The 17,041-nt window shown below is 42.0% G+C and overlaps 1 protein-coding gene across 1 annotated transcript in view; it reads right to left on the bottom strand.

Annotated features, from left to right (window-relative positions):
* The window catches only part of LOC103256465 (ras GTPase-activating-like protein IQGAP2), a gene marked incomplete at its 3' end in the record, with an annotated part of 194,096 nt that overhangs the window by 139,621 nt on the left and 37,434 nt on the right, over nucleotides 1-17,041 (bottom strand). The window contains exon 2 of the mRNA XM_021710543.1: nucleotides 2,445-2,544. Coding sequence (XP_021566218.1) covers nucleotides 2,445-2,509 — 65 coding nt within the window. The remainder of the gene's footprint in view (nucleotides 1-2,444; nucleotides 2,545-17,041) is intronic.

The following is a 17,041-nucleotide window of genomic DNA, read 5'->3' as shown; positions in this document are numbered from 1 at the left end:
TAACCCTTTTTATTTCTGTAATGTTGGTAGTGATGTCCCCTCTGAACAAAGAAAATTTTAAATGATCTGATATTACAGAATCTTGAAATTAATAAGATCAAAATTTAAAATATACCAGAACATTATAATTATAAATTTTTGAAAATTCTAAGTTATAGGCTATACGAACTAGATAACTTCCCATTCTCACCTCTGGAAAGAAAAAGGGGTGCAAAGACAGAACCAACAATTTTTTAATCAAAGTGCATCAGAGTCATTTCAACTGAAGTCAGAAACAAGAAACAGCTGCTAGATGAACATACCCATAGCAAGTGATACTGGTTAACAGAAACTCAAATTCTAAGCCAACTACACACACATGAACACACACAGGTGCACATTATAATAAACCCAATCCAACAAATTCCTAAGGTACTAATACAGTAAAAAAATCATGCAATAAACCCTCTCAAATAATCTTCTGAAGAGAGACCGAGTCACCCCTTCATATATTTTTTAAGTTCAAGACCATGAGTTTTCTGCTTACTACACTTCCTTAAATAATCCATGATCAACAGTCAGCTTCCTTGGAAGTGTTTATGTCTTAATAAAATATTCACAAATATATATTACATCTAATCTCCTCTTGTAATGAAATTTATGACAAGTCACCTTAAAGGAAAAACTGTATATTTTTATAGTCTATTATTTCAATGAAACTAATCTGAAAGAAGCTTTCTCCAAAGGACCCAGGGTGATTGTTATGCTGACTTTCTAAAACAAAATTCAACTACAGAACTTCAAAAATACTAAAGATGACAAGCTTTCAAGTTACATTTATACCACATCGATATATTGGGGAGAAAACTATACTTGTGTTATCACCATGTACCTGACTGGTGAGAATACTTTCATCACTTTAGCTGATTTTTATTTTAAAAAATGCTTAAAGTAATTAGGGCAGGTAATATCTTCATTATTCCATTTACAAAGGGGATAAAACTGAACTTCCCACAGGTTAAACAGTCTGTGCAAGGTCACACAGCTGACAAGTGCTGGATCTAGGACCAGGAAATTAGGTCAACCAACTTCCAATCACATTCCTTTTTCCTCTGCATGACATTCCCTCTCACTTATAAAAAAACAGGAGACAAACACTTAGAAAGCAAAGTATGTGTTAGTAAGAAAAGGAAGTTTCTGCTAACTATCCTTAAACTTTTTCATTGAAAGCATATTTCTTTTAAATGTCTATGAATCATTCTCCTTATCTAACCTGACTAAAAGCATATTTTTTACAATCTTAGACGGATATTGAATCATTAGTGTCCTGCAACCTAACTATAGACTTCACAGACATGTTAAAAAACTTTTAAGTATTAAAAAAATAAGAAACCCTTGAAAGCAATTTTGATGCCAAATTAGGCCACATGCCACTGAATGTTCTACAAAACACTGATTACAAACCCCACCATTCTAGCTCTGTAGATAGCTATTTATCAGTGATCAGAGATCATTAACACTAGTGACCATTTAACTAGTGTGCGTTTCTATATAGATAAGCAGACTGAAACATATCATCTGCCTAGGAAACAATCCTATTGCACAGTCACAGCACAAAGCATCGAAAGCATTAACAAAACATTCACCAGCAAAGGACAAAGTTCTCCTGATTCCTCTCATAAAGAAAGTATTTGCCCTTAGGACTCCTTATCTTCACTTTCTCCTGGGAGAACACAACCTATACTTAATCTAAAACATCTAAAAGAGTCAATGAGACTTTAGAGAAAACATATCCTAAGTGGTCACACGCCCAGGGGTTAAAGAGGAGATTGCTGCCATAAACCTATTCTCCAGCCTAGGGACCAATGGACTTCGGTCTCACATGCTGTTGTCCTGCTGGTATTGGTTATCATTGGGGTGGGGGTAGGTAAAAGACCTGGGGACAGGCTGGGGGAAGAGGAAGTTGATTTCAGTTCTTGTTGCTCCTCCACATCTAAACCAGTGACATACAGAATTTGAAATAACCTGCAATTTCTCTGGGAGGCTCTGAGGAAGGGAAAGAACAGTTGCCCAGCCACTGCCTTGTGACTTTGGCTGTGGCATCAACTTCTTCTCAATTCTGCCTGACCACCTGCACAAAACCAGGCTCTTTGCCCATCAGCCTGCTTCCCAAAAGACTGCAAATGAGTTATTAAAAATATACAGCATACAAACAGGTGAGTGTGTTGTGCACCCAGCTGTGACTGAAGAAAGGTGTCTGGAAGGGTCCTCCATAGCCCACGGGTCTCCTGGCATGAAAGGTGTGGCCAAACCTGAATCACTGAGTGAAGGCAAGAGTCACTTCCTGGCCATCCCCAACCCCGACAGTTCTTTAGAATTGCTGACCCATTCGGGTAACTTCAGGCCCTTATTCCAAAGCTTATCTCCAGGAGAAGGTGCACAAATAGACTAAACTTGTATCTTACCTTTTGGCTTCCTCTAGGTGGCACAGATACTCATAAGCAATGTTCTGCCGCCGCCTCTCATCCATCTCCTCGGCAGAGAGCCTTTCGTCATCCACAATGGCTAGAAAGAGAGGACAGCAACACATGACTCACAAGGGCAGTTTTCATCAACTGAACACCTGAGACAATCAACTAGAAAAAACTGAGATGCAGGTCAACACTGCACATCAGAGGCAGGGGTACTGAAACACCATACATAGTGAGAGATTTGCCTTTGGATTTTACAATATTATCTTATTTCTAATAAGAAAAGCAATACTGAAGTGTGGGTGGAAATTACTAATAGAATGAGAATAGCAATCAAATTTCGTGAATATGATGCCATAAGATTTCACCAGCGTCAGATCAATTAGGGCACGTTCTAATGGCGACAACTTTCCTGAACAAGGTTGTAGAACTAGTTCAGCAACTAAACTTGAAGGTAACATCCCCGTAGCATCCCAGAAATCCTGGGACACAACAAAGCTACAAGTACTTGCCTTTTACCAACCTTTGAGGGCATTAAGGCCTCTTATACAACCCAAAAGACAGATCAGTCCTATGAAAGGGATGCCAAAGTCCCTAAAATGTCTCCCTCACCTAATTCTTGGCCTTGCAAGGCTAACCCTTCTTGTCAACAGATAGCGGAAAGAAAAAAGCAGTGAAGACAGCAAGAGAGTCAAGTTTTCAAGTCTATGTTCTTTACTTCAACACAAGCCTAGTTTATAAACTAGGGTCACCACTCCAGCCCTGCTCTTCTGTGGAGAACACCACCTCATCATTTCCTGACAGCACTTCCTCTGCCCACAATCTCAACGGCTTCCAGGCGGCCACAGTAACTGTCACCTCAGCCAACTCTTCACTATTTACATGACAAGGCTGCTGCTTCCATGTTCCCTTATGGCTCCACTCCTTGATCAGGTGGACCTCATCTCAGATCAGCAATGCCAACAGGCATTAACAAAGACTGATATTTGTCAAAAGTATATTCTTTTTTTTAACAAACTCAATCTGATGCAAACTTTTTTTTTTTTTTTTTTTGAGTTGGAGTCTCACTATGTCGCCCAGGCTGGAGTGCAGTGGCACACTCACGGTCATTCCACCATAGACCTACTGGGCTCAGGCAATTCTGCCTCAGCCTTCCAAGTAGCCGATACTACAGGAGCATGCTGCCACGCCCAGCTAATTTTTTTTGTCTTACTGTAGAGAGATGAGGTCTCACCAAGTTGCCCAGGCTGTTCTCGATCCCATGAGTTCAGGCAATCCTCTCACCTCAACCTCCCAAAGTGCTGGGATTAAAGGCTTGAGTCACAGTGCCCAGCCTGATGTAAACTTCTAAAGAGAGCTCTTGCATTTCAGAAAAGCGCAGAGGCTCTCCAACAACCTTCCCCAGCACCCTGCTGCGAGAGCCTGGCCTTCAACACCTTTCCCCAGACTTTTGTCACAGGTCTAGTGGCCTACCCACCCGCCTCCACCCACACTCCCCACTGCCACCAGAAGCATCCTCCAAACACAGTCTTCCTGATGTTATTCCCCCTCTCTGGATCTTTGGGAGCTCCCCATCTCCCACAGAACAAACTTCTAGAACACTTTGCCTTTTCTCCCATCCATGAAGCATACACCTCTACCACCTCTTGCTGAGAGTCATGTTCCAGGATCACCCTATTCCCTCTGCTGTTGCAAGCTCCTGCTCCACACCTTGCCTCTGCCTAGAAAGTCATCTCCGGTCTTCTTTTATTTATTTATTTATCTTTGAGTCAGAGTCTCACTTTGTACCCAGGCTGGAGTGCAGTGGCACAATCATGGCTCACTGCAGCCTCAATCTCCTTATACTTGGGCAATCCTTCCATCTCAGCCTCCCCAGTAGCTGGAACTACAGTCATGTGCCATCACACTTGGCTAATTTTTTTGTTGTTGTTTATTGTTTTTGTAGAGACAAGTTCTATGTTGCCCAGGCTGGTCTCAAACTCCTGGACTCAAGCAATCCTCTTGCGTCTGCCTCCCAATGTGCTGGGATTACAGGTGTGAGTCATCACACCTGGCCATATTCTCACACCCTCTGTGTGTGACACCATTGACATTTTCTCAAACAAAATTCTGTGGATCCCTGAGTCTGCATCCATCCACACTCCTCTGCACTTCAATAGTTTACAGTTTTATTACATCACTCATCAGAAAAGGCCCCTGCTGTAAATTAGTCTGTTTTCCTCTCCAAACTGGGGAGTCCTTAGAGGAAGAGAGTCTGTTCTGATTTATTGTAACATCTACCTTGCCTTTGTCACAGCTCCTTGCACACAGATAGCACTCAACACGTGCTGAAGAATTACCTTAAATGAATCCTTACTAAGTGAGCCCATAATGAATAGACTCTGCAGTTATGATTTTCTTAACCTAGGCTTTCTTAAATGATACCTTCCACACCCACACACTAGCACCTAATCCTCCATCTCCATTGTACTGAATAGTTAATCCCCAGGACACCCATGATTTCCAATTTCTCATTTTCATTTCAGTTTAAAGACTGTTTCCCATTTCTGACATTTTCACTTTATAGTACCTTCAGAAACAACAAAACTTGAAATCAAAATAAAACTTCTGGCCAGGCACAGTGGCTCACACCTGCAACCCCAACAATTTGGGAGGTCAAGGTGAGAGGACTGCTTAAGGTCAGGAATTCAAGACCAGCCTGGGCAACATGGCAAGACCTCGTCTCCACAAAAAAAAAAAAAAAAAAATCATCTGGGCATGCATGGTGACACATACCTGTAGACTCAACTAGCTGGGAGGCTGAGATAGAAGGATCACCTGAGACCAGGAGGTCAAGGCTGTGGTGAGCTGTGATCGTGCCACTGCACTCCAGCCTGGACAACAGAGTGAGACCCTGACTCAAGGAATAAACAAACACATTTTTAAAAACTAATGAGAGCCCATATGCTTGTTCTACCAACCCCAACTTGTACAAGTATGGGCACTGGGTCACATTCAAAAGGCAGTGCTCTCCCGTCTTCCTTTTCTGCTGCTGTACCCTTCCAACCTCAATCAACCTCCGAGGAGGAAGCTGAAACCCCAACAGTGCCTGGTCCCTCAGTCTCTGCCTACAACTGCCTCCATAAACCAAGCAAGATTCCACCAGCCCAAGAGGGCTGATGATGGGCTCCCAAACTCCACTATCACCTTAACCAAATAAAACTGCTTACTTAATGTGTGAATTAAAACACATCCAAAAAGTTTTAAATTGCAACTGCAAGATACTGACCATAGCTATTGGGATTCTACCTATCTTCAAGGCTTGACCCAAGGGCTCCTCACTTCCCAAAGTGTTCCTGACTGTCTCAGTTCACAATATCCTCCCTCCTGGAACCTCCTATACTTCTGTGGTTAACAGTAAACTCCTAGAAGACCTATGTGTGTCCTCGTGGTATTCAGCACACTTCCCTGCACAGGCCACATACTCTGCAAAAATATTTGATGAACAAACAAAATCCCTTATCAGGAAAGGCTAATAAAAGGACTCCAATATATCTGTGCAGGGTAATTTATTGGCCTACTTACTTACTTACACACTGAATAAGAGTGTGATCACTAATGGAGCAAATAGAGTACCATTCCATGGACTTCACTCCACTGATGTTCAACTCATAGGCACTATGTGCCAGGCATGAATCAACGCACCAGAGATAGAGCAGGGAACAAAGACAAAAAGTGTTTGCCCTCAAGGGGCTTCCTTACACATCCCTTCCCTCCCTCCTGCCCTTCCACACACCTGGCCCAACACCCTTGCGACCAAACATGGTCAGCCTCCCCTTTTTCTTGATTTAGAGAACATCTTTCATGACCTATTGTCAAAGTGTAAGACAAGGTTAGGAGTTTGAGAGAGTCTAAAGAGCAAAAGATATTTCTGGGCCACACAGGTGGCCTGTAAATATTTCTACAATTACTCAATATTTACTAAGTAGTGACTTCTGTTAAGAACCACAGGTGTGGGTAGTAACCCTGCCATTTAAAGATCCATCAAGGAGCTAATAAAATAATTTACTTAAGTTGTGACTTTACTGCCCATAAGCACTTTTCCATATGTTATTGTGTGGTTCTCATAATCACCCTGAGAGATAGGCAATATCTCCTTCTTACAAATGAAGAAACCAAAGTCAAGGATGGGTTTGGGACTGCCCATGGCTGTTTGCTGGGTTTGGTGGCAGAGCTAGGGTTAGAACTAAGGTCTTTCAGCATCACAGCCCTTATTCTTTGCCCAGTGTCTCCTGCTGCTAAATCTAAATGATCCCAAGAAGGTACCTGTCACTGCCAAACCCAAGAAGCAAGATCATTTAAGTGGCTTCAAAATTCCTTTTATCTTACAGAAACTTGATTAACTGTGATCTCTAAAGTTCTTTATTTGCTGCCTTGAACCTTAAGAAACATGAGGACATTGTGAAAAATACAGCTTTCTGATGGATTAGCAACTCACAAAATGCCATTTGTAGTGTCAGCTGACACTGGCTACAAATGATATGTTTAAAGCAATTACACTGTATAAAAATCACATGATAGGGCTTACTCAGAGATTTGAGCAGAATCAAAGTGAGTTGGTAGAGAAGGCTTTGAAATAGAAGTGTAAGTTACAGATGGAAGGAAACTTTGGGAGCCCATTTTCCAAAGAATACCTACAAAAGGCAATACAAAATACAATCCCACTGCACTCCAGTCTGGGCTACAAAGTGAGACCCTGAGTCTGCCCAAATCCCCCCAAAATTCATTCAACAAATATTTGAGTGGCTGCTTGGTGCCAGTCCGTTCTAGGGCTGGACACAGTGATAAGTGTGACTCACAAGGTCTCTTGTGAATTTTTTATTGTAAACAACTGAAAGTTTTCCATAACTACAAAAATAGCCCAAGATCTACTTCACTCAGTAAGAGTTGACATGGTGACTGCTTAACTTGCCCTACTCTCTACCTGCTCCATACCACAGAGATACCAAAGCCATTGTATTCTTTGTTTTAAAATTCATTCAACAGGCTGGGTGTGGAGGCTCACACCTGTAATCCCAGCACTTTGGGAGTCCGAGGTGGGAGAACTGCTTGAGCCCAGGAGTTTGAAACCGGCCTAGGCAACGTAGCAAGACCTTGTCTCTACAAAAAAGTCAGAAAAATAAGCTGGGCATGCATGGTGGCACACACTAGTAGATCCAGCTACTCAGGAGCTAAGGTGGAAGGATTGTCTGAGCCCAGGACGTCGAGGCTGCAGTGAGCCGTTATCATGCCACTGTACTCCAGTCTGGGTTACAAAGTGAGACCCTGAATGCCCCTGCTCTCCCCAAAAATTCATTCAACAAATATTTGAGTGGCTGCTTGGTGCCAGTCTGTTCTAGGACTGGACATAAATCGTAAGTGTGACTCACAAGGTTTCTCATTAATTTTTTATTGTAATTAAACAATTGAAAGTTTTGCATAATTGACAAGATGCTTAGATTTGGGAGATATGCTGGTATGCAAGAGTCACCAAAACCAGGACTGGGAAGTTGTTTTATAAAACGGTATCATTTAGGGTGTATCTCTAAAGAAAAGCAGAAGACTAGAAATATGACAGGAATTGCCAATTCATAGACATATGCCCACAATTTATCATTTTAAGTATACGTTGTTATTCCATGTGACTCGATTTCTACAAGGAATCCTGAATACCCTCAGGGATATAATTCTTTTCAATTTTGTATGGAGCCATCTTCTAAGAGTTTGGAAGTGCTTTTGCCTGGAAGAGAATACCTAAATGGGTATCTCCCCACTCTCACAACTTAAAGAAGACTCACCAGAGGCAGCATTTATAGCTCAGGAAAGCATCAGAAGAAAGAGAACTGATTCCAAGGCACTGACACTGGGGCGGGGGCAGGAGAATGGAACAGAAAATTTAAAGAACCTAAGTCCAAGATTTCAAGTAAGCCGATACCCTCAGTAAATCTGACCTCTGGCTCCCTACCCATTTCCTGAAGTATTTCACAGTTCCTTAATCATAAGCCTTAAAGGACCACATGATCAAACTTCCCTAAACTGAATTTTCTTTTAAAAAAAGGCAAACCTGAGACTGAAGTTGTTAGTAACCCAATACATATTCACAGGCACTCTAAAGAATCTGAAACAATGATAGAGATCAGAATCCCCATGTAAAAAGCTTGGGTCATCAAGTTGCTAAAAGTATAAGGCACCAAGTGCGGCGGGGGGGGGGGGGGGTGCCTCAAGTCTCAATCATTTCTATATCCCTACCAAGGGCAAGGATATAGTAGATGTTCAGTAAAGGCTGCTAAATGGTTTGCTCACTTGGCTGTGCTTGAAGGTTGAGATACCTTCCAAGTCCACTACCCTGACTATAACAGCCATATTCTGCAGCCACTAAGGGGCAGGTGAACTTTATTTAAAGCCTGCTCTCCACATCATTCCTGGAACTTCCTCCCCATCACACATTTCTAAGAACTTTCCATAGTTATAAATCAACACAATATCTTTTAGGGGATATTCAGGTCAGATAAGGCCATAAGGGCCACCTTACAGCCCTAAGTCTTCAAGTTCTGCATTAGGAAGAGAATTTCCCAGGTGGAGAATAAGGCTAACCAATACTAAAGCTGTAAGTTTACCAATAAGTTTAGAGTCCCTGACTGGGTACCAAATCCCCTCTTTGTTGCAGTGAGGTCACTAAGGCTCAGAATACTATGAAGCTTCTCTGCCATAATTATACAGGAAAATTGAGAAATGGATCAGGCTTTATGAAAACAATAGATCCTTTTCTGCAAATAAGCTTTGAATGCACATGGTATTAACACCTACAAATGAAAGAAGCTTCTTTTTTTTTTTTGAGTTGGGGGTCTCACTCTGTTGCCCAGCCTGGAGTGCAATGGCATAATCACAGCTCACCGCAGCTTCAACCTCCTTGGACTCAGACCATCCTTCTGCCTAAACCTCCCAAGTAACTGGGATTTACAGGCATATGTCACCATGCATGGCTGATTTTATTTTTTGTAGAGACAAGGTCTCACTATGTTGCATAGGTTGGTCAGGAGCTCCTGGGCTCAAGCAATCTTCCCACTTTGGCCCTCCAAAGTGTTGAGATTAGAGGTGTAAGCCACCATGCCCAGCTGCAAGAGGTTTTTGAATCTCACTTTCATACAAAAGTCCCCTAACTTTTTTCCTAATAACTGAACACTGCACTTAGGTGCCGTCTGTTTCTACCACACCTAGATCTCAAAACCCAGAACATCATTTCAGGATAGGAATGCATTTCTAAATCTCACTCATGAGAAGAAAATTCATTTTGGTCCACCGTGAAAACTTAAACAAGAATGTTTAATTATTTTCATAATCTTAGAAACCCAAAGCAGACCACGGAGATGTTCTGGCCCATATACAGAGTAGGATCAGCCGGCAGCCTAGGATGGGAAGTGGGTCTACTTAGAACTCTGCTTAATTTGAGAGAAGAATTAAAGGCAATGATTCCTATATTTGGGATTTTAGACAACTACAATGTCAGGAAACACTTCAGGAACTAAGCCACCTCTTGCTACCAAGTAGGCACAGGAAAAGCTCCATTTGCCCACTGCCTGCTTTGGCACACTCCATCTCCACACTATACAGATGAGGTGTCAAGTTTCCAAGGCCAATATTAAAATTTTAATTACAACAACAGAAGATAATTTTAAAATCTCTAGTTTGGATGAGCTTCTACTACTTTTAAAAGAAGGGAAAGGAACTCAAATAACCTCTATCTGGTTGTGAACTTCTTATGCTTAAGATGGTCAGTGCAAAATCTCCCAAATTTAAAAAAAACCCGTCCTAAAATGATTCTCCCTGTTCTCTAAAGAGTGTGACTATTTTAAAGGCCCAGATATTTACCCAAACTTTAATACCCTACTGGAATTATGATATCTACAACTGTTCAACAGGCCTAGCGGATTATATAACAACAGTCCTCTGTGCTGTTCCCAAGGAATAGCAAATGACTGCTAACACCCTGTCCCTATGCTCTCAAAAATGACCCCAAACAGTAAAATATTAGATGATATTCCCACAAAGCTGGAAACTTTAAAATAGTGAGCCTTGACCTAATTTTTCCATGATGATTAGGAAAAAAGATAGAATAAATCACAAATGAAATGCAAGACAACAAAACAACTTCTTAGTTACAAGTAGGGATTTTTCCCCCCTGCATGTTTTATAGTATGCATGTCTTACTTCTCTAATTATTGTAAGCTCTCTGTAATGCATTAATAAAAAATAGCAGACAGAAAGGATTGATACTTAATGAGCACTTACTACATCAGCTATTTTACATATATTACCTCTTTACCTGCTTTAAGACAAAAATGGAACTATTCATTTTTCTGATAGGAAATAACTCAGAGAGGTTGGACAACCTAGGCTTAGGTAATTCTAAGATCATAAACACAGTGAAATGACAGAACTGGAATCTGAAACAACTGATTCCAAAGTTCATGATCTTCTAATAAACTGTAGCACCACTGCCTCCCTGCATGTGAGTGCTTATGGCATCAGTAGCTATAGGCTTTTTCTTAGGGTGTCACCAATGGTATTACTGATCTCTTACTAGTCAGCACACAGATTCATGTGAGTTTGTTCTTCCTACTAGAAAACATGTAAAATTAAGGTTACTATCTTGAGAAAGTACTAGGCTTATTTCTTAAGAGATCTAAAAACCTCAAATATAGTCCAACAAAGGAAAAAAATATTACTAACCAGTATTGCCAAATGAGACCATATCAGAAATGCAAGAATTGTAACAAGATCAAAAACAAAAATAAATCTACTTACATAACACATCACATCAATAAAGGTAATATGATCAGTAAATGCTAAAATTGCCAAGCGTGGTTGCTCACACCTGCAATCCTAGCACTTTGGAAGATTGAGGTGAGAAGACTGCCTGAGTCCAGGAGTTTGAGACCAGCCTGGGCAACTTGGCAAGACTTCATCTTTATAATAAATCAAAAAATTTTGCCAGGCATGGTGGTGTATGCCTGTAGTTCCAGCTACTTGGGAGGCTGAGGCAGAAGGATCACCTAAGCTCAGGAGGTTGAGACTGTAGTAGCCATGATTTTTGTGCTACTGCATTTCAGCCCAGGCAACAGAGTAAGACTCTGAGTCAAATAAATAAATAACTAAAACGCTAAGAACATATTTTTAAAAATTTAACTTTTTTTGAAAATTTGAGTTTTCCTCCTCCATTCTACTACCCTTTCCCTGCAAAAGTAAATTTCTGCCCAACTTGACAAAGATCACCTGAGTAAAAAAAAGTGTGGCATTAGTGTAACTGAGTGTGCCTGTAATAGCGTCACACTCAGTCATAGACTAGACACTTGGTTTCCTCATCTGTAAAATGAGAATAATGCTACATACACTATAAGGTTGTATGAGTATTTTTAAAAATCATTTTTAAATCATATATTTTAAATTATTTAATAATTAAATATTAATACGATCAATTTTTAAATAAGCAAGTTATGAAATGTAAATAGCTTAGAGATATGAATAATATAGATAATATAATTGTAAGCTAGTTTTCCAAAGATAATTGATTATATACCCAATATTCCCCCCAGTCAGTGGCTTTAGTGCCTATCTCCTATATAATTTGCAAACTGAATGTATTTGAAGTTAAATAAAATGGAGAAAAGTACCACAACTTTAATTCCACACACAAACACACATATTAAATATATATGCATGTATATATTCTTAATTATAATAATTATGTAATGTTTCATTATATACATTATGACTAGGAAGAGAAAAAAGCCTAGAAGGATATATCAAAATGTTAACATTTATTTCAAAAAGGGGTTGTTTTTTCTTTTATCTTTTTTATTCTTCCACATTTTCCAAATACTTTATACCATTGACATATCTATATTAGAAATAACAAAAGATTTTTAAAAATTAGTTCAGTTACAGAGAAAAAAACACAATGAAGAAGAATGACTTTCATGTATATGATCCATTTGAGCTTCTAGAAAAGGATCACAGTCATTCAAAATGTACAGTGAATATTTAACCTTTTTGTTAAAAAAAATTCAAGTTGAAAGGCAGCAGAGAGGAGGAAGTGATCAGAAGATAACTAATGTCATGATATTCTGTTAGAAGTCCTACCGGCCTGAATAGACAGGACGAGTTAAATGAGTGCAAACAGGCAGGACAAGAGGCAAGGGACACGGAAGGAACAGAAGGGGACCCGACCTGAAGAGTGAAGAGATGCTGCAACAAGCACCCAGGACATAAAACCTCACAAGTCTAAACTACAGAGACGAAAGAAAAACAAGGCGACACTTTGCCTGGGCAGGACTGGCAAGAGAAGGAGCAGGATGCAAGGGGCATGTGCGGGGGAGGAAAAGGAAGCCAGCAAGCTGCAGCCAGCTCATTTTGTGACTTCAGATGGTGGAGGTGGAAACCACACATGGCCCAGCCCCAGGACATCACCCCAATATGCCAATTCACGTAAAGACAAGTTTGTCCAATTAAGGAAACAAAACATAGACACCTCCCACTGCTCTAGGGATATAGTAAGGAGCTGACTTTAAATCAAAACTTATGCTTGGAAGAGAAGTTTAATAGAACAGACTCAATTAGAAGGTAGGATGGCGAACAGAAGGGTACTATTAATGCAAGCATATGCTGTTTGTTAGTGAGGGTGAATTCACACACGATTCAGGACAGTCAATTTTTTAAAAATTGCCAAAAACTTGGCTCTCGAGTGGATCGTGCTATGCAAATGGGGATATGTTGACAATACAGTCATGGATCAAGAATACATTTCAATGTGATTAGATTCTGGACTACATCAGCTGAGGCTAGTTCTCATTAGCAAAACATTTCTCTTGCTTATGTCGGACATGAAAATTGGCATCAGCCCACACATTGAGGGACTGTAGGAGACCGGACTGGTGAGAAGTCATAAAACACTGCACATGGTCCAATGTCAAGCAGCAGAGTTTGAACCAAGCACACTGAGCTCCTCGGCTTCATAGAAGTCATTAAGATTGGCTGGGCTCGGTGGTTCAGCCTGTAATCCCAGCACTTTGGGAGGCCGAGGCGAGTGGACTGCCTGAGCCCGCGGGTTCGAGACCCACCCGGGCAACTTGGTGAGACCTCGTCTCTACAATAAATCAAAAACTAGCCGAGCATGGTAGCGTGCGCCTGTAGTTCCGGCCACTTGGAAGGCTGAGGCGGAAGGATCGCCGGAGCCCAGCAGGTGGACGCTGTGGTGGCCATACGCATGCCACTGCACTCCAGTCTGGGCAACGGAGTGAAGCTCCAACTCAAAAACAAAGGTCATTAAGATTTATAAAGTGCCACCACATACATTCCCTCCTATGACTATAACAGTCCTTGTCAGATAGAAGGGACAAGACCGAACTAAGAGGGCCATTCCTCCCCACCTTCCTAAAATTCTCTGAGCTTCTTGAGGAGAAAGGAGAACCTCAGGACACATTACAGCTGTTGCTAAGCTATGTAGATGAGAGGACAGGTTGCGGCTTTGTTCAAGGCCTAGAGCTGGTTTGTATTTAGAACCCCTCTTGGCTTTTGTCTAGTTATTACTGAATTTTGTGTTTTGGAGGTACCCTATAATGTTCATGCAAACATTTTTAGTCTTTTATTTAGGTCAACAGCACCGGGAGCAGCAGGAGGAAACGGAATGGCTGATGTGGGAAAGGAGTCGAGCTGGCAAGAGTGGGTAAGGCTCACACAGAGTTTGCAGGCTGAAGAGAATGTACACAGCCTATGACTTTGTAAACTACTTGAAAAGTGTGTAAAATACAGTGAGAACGGCTCTCTTCTGGGAAAAGAATTTACCCCACTAGGGTGACAAAGTTGAAAACATGTTGGCTTGGCTTGTCATGTGCTACTTGTTCTAACATGTAGCACCACTGCTCTCAGAAAGTAGATCGTCCCAAGTGTAGAGAAACTGATGTTCTTATAAACACAAGAAAGACACCAAGGTTTTCAGATATTATTATATTTTAGTCCAAAGCTCAAATAATGCTATATAATAGCCAGGACAGCAACCACCTTGGATGCAACTCATACTGTTCTGACTCAGACTGAAATCAAAGGTCTCCCTCAGGCTTTTCTTTTCTGTCCAAGCACTGTAGTAAATCCCCTCATCCACATGTCTGCTGCAGACCAGGGGAGGTGGCCAATCTTCTCTGTGCATCAGCCACTAGTTCCTTAGGAGATCTGAATACAATTTCAGAATTAAGTTATTGTTTCTACTTCACACAAGACCCCTGTCAGCATTTGTGTAGCAGAAGTGTCCACAACTACAAAGCCAAGTGAGGATAGAAATCTATTCCTACTAATGGCCCACTAGGTGCAAAATGCTGGCAGAGAAATATGGAGATGCAGAGCTCTAAAATGCATTCCAAGTGCCTTATAATTAAAACCAATAAACGCAACAACAGAATGTGTTTCTCTTGATAGGTGGCAAAATCCATACTAGCTAAATAGTTGCAGAGCACTTCAGGGACAAGGATAAGGGGCGAGCTGGGAGGAGGATGCTGCCTTAACAGTTTGCAACCTAACCTAACACATCCAACAGTGGAGAGGAGTCATAATGCTCCTTTAGAAAAAGTACAAACTAATTATGGTACAAAAAACAGAAAAGCCGCCAAGGGGGAGAGAAGAGACTGTTCAACGACGGGATTCATTAGAGCCAGTTTTCTAGCGGAAGACAGTTTGAAGCCAGGTTTGAAGGAGGAGAGAGAAGTTGAGTGGGAATACATCTGGAGATATGTACACAAGAATAAAGAAATCGCACACACATCAAGATGAACATTTGCTCCCTGTCTTCTGTCCTATTTCTCAGCCTTCCAAGTCTCCATTTTTTTTTTTTAAGTTAGAATCTCACCATCGCCCAGGCTAAAGTGCAGTGGCACACTCCCGGACACCGTAGCCTCAACCTGCTGGACTCAAGCAATCCTACAGCCTCAGTCTTCCAAGTAGCTGGAACTACAAGCGAGTGCCACCACACCCAGCTAATCTTTTTTTATTGTAGAGACGAGGTCTCACCAAGGCTGGTCTCAAACCCTGGGCTCAGACAATCCTCTTGCCTCCATGTCCCAGAGTGCTGGGATTACAGACTTGAGCCACTGTGCCCTGTGGCTCAAGTCTCCATTTGATAGAAACACCCAAGAGGATCATTCCTCCCTACCCTCCCAAAGATCTCTGAGCTTTTTGAGGAGTAGGGAGACCCCAGACATGCTGCAGCTGTTTCTAAGCAGTGTAGATGAAAGGAGGGCAGACTGTGAGGTGACAACTCAAATCAAGGAGCTGGGCAGAGGTTCACTCAACTGATAACAGTTCTTTCAACACAGTTAACCTGTCACAGCTAGTATCACACAAAACTGCAGAGAACCATGTATAATTCACTGGACACCAATTGTTGAGTCACTGGTATTATTATAATAATTATAATACTATTAAGGACTCAAACCAAGCTTCTCATTTTGCCAGTTCACCACCATTCACAGTACACATGGATCTGTTTTTCCTTGCAACACGTTTGGAACTGCATCTGTGGAACATGGGGATGGAGATGAAAGAGGCCCAAGAACTGCTCTTCCAAACCCTCCTTCCCCATCTTCTCCCCAGTGTTCCCTCCACACCATCCTGGTGCCTCTACTTGTGGAAAGAGCTACACACCAGATGGATGGCTGCCCTCAGAGGGAGATTCCCCTGGGGTGGTCCTGGGCTGCCCAGATTCTTCCCCAAGTCAGCCTGCCTGCCTCTTGATACCAGGTCAGAAGGAATGAGAGGTATCGAGGGGGAGAAGGAGGGCAGACCCAAGAGTCCTGCAGGAAAGGACAGAATTCCAGCCTGCAGAAACCTTGCTACACAGCAAGTGAGGAGGAGTCTGGGGAAGCACCAACAGAAGCAACTGGCAAGGCCTGTCTCCCTACCATCCACGCTTGCACAGCCACGGTCAAAGCCCCTCTTTACCGTACAGCATATAACCCACAATCATCCTATGACACTGGTATGATCCCCATTTTACAGATGTGGAACAGAGACTTGAGATACCTCAAGTACTTGTTCAAGACCATAGCTGACATACAGTGAGCACAGCCTTACAGCTGTCTGACTTAACTGCTGTGCTGCGTTCAGGAGGTGCAAACCAACTTTTCAGAGACCTCTCTCGACTTCCACATACTCCCAGGCTTTCCAAACTGCAATAATGAGCTTTTCCACAGAAAAACAACTCTAAATGCAGAAAAGAGTAACGACATGGAGAAAACTGGGGTGTAGAGGAGTATCTGGGGACACACCTCCAAACCAATCAGTATGAAATACCTCATAGCCGGGCTCAGTGGCTCAGCCTGTAATCCCGCGCCTTTGGGAGGCTGAGGTGAGTGGACTGCTTGAGCTCGCGGGTTCGAGACCCGCCTGGGCAGCGGGACCTCATCTCTACAATAAATAAAAAAATCAACCGGGCATGGTAGCGCATGCCTGTAATTCCGGCTACTTGGAAGGCTGAGGTGGAAGGATCACAGGAACGCAGCAGGTCGAGGCTGCGGTGGCCGAGGTGA

The sequence above is a fragment of the Carlito syrichta genome, unplaced genomic scaffold (assembly GCF_000164805.1).
Source record: "Carlito syrichta isolate Samal-C Ts95f unplaced genomic scaffold, Tarsius_syrichta-2.0.1 Scaffold289542, whole genome shotgun sequence".
NCBI classification, from domain to species: Eukaryota; Metazoa; Chordata; class Mammalia; order Primates; family Tarsiidae; genus Carlito; species Carlito syrichta.
The sequence above is the reverse complement of the archived record's forward strand: the minus strand, read 5'-3'. Positions and strand labels throughout refer to the sequence as shown.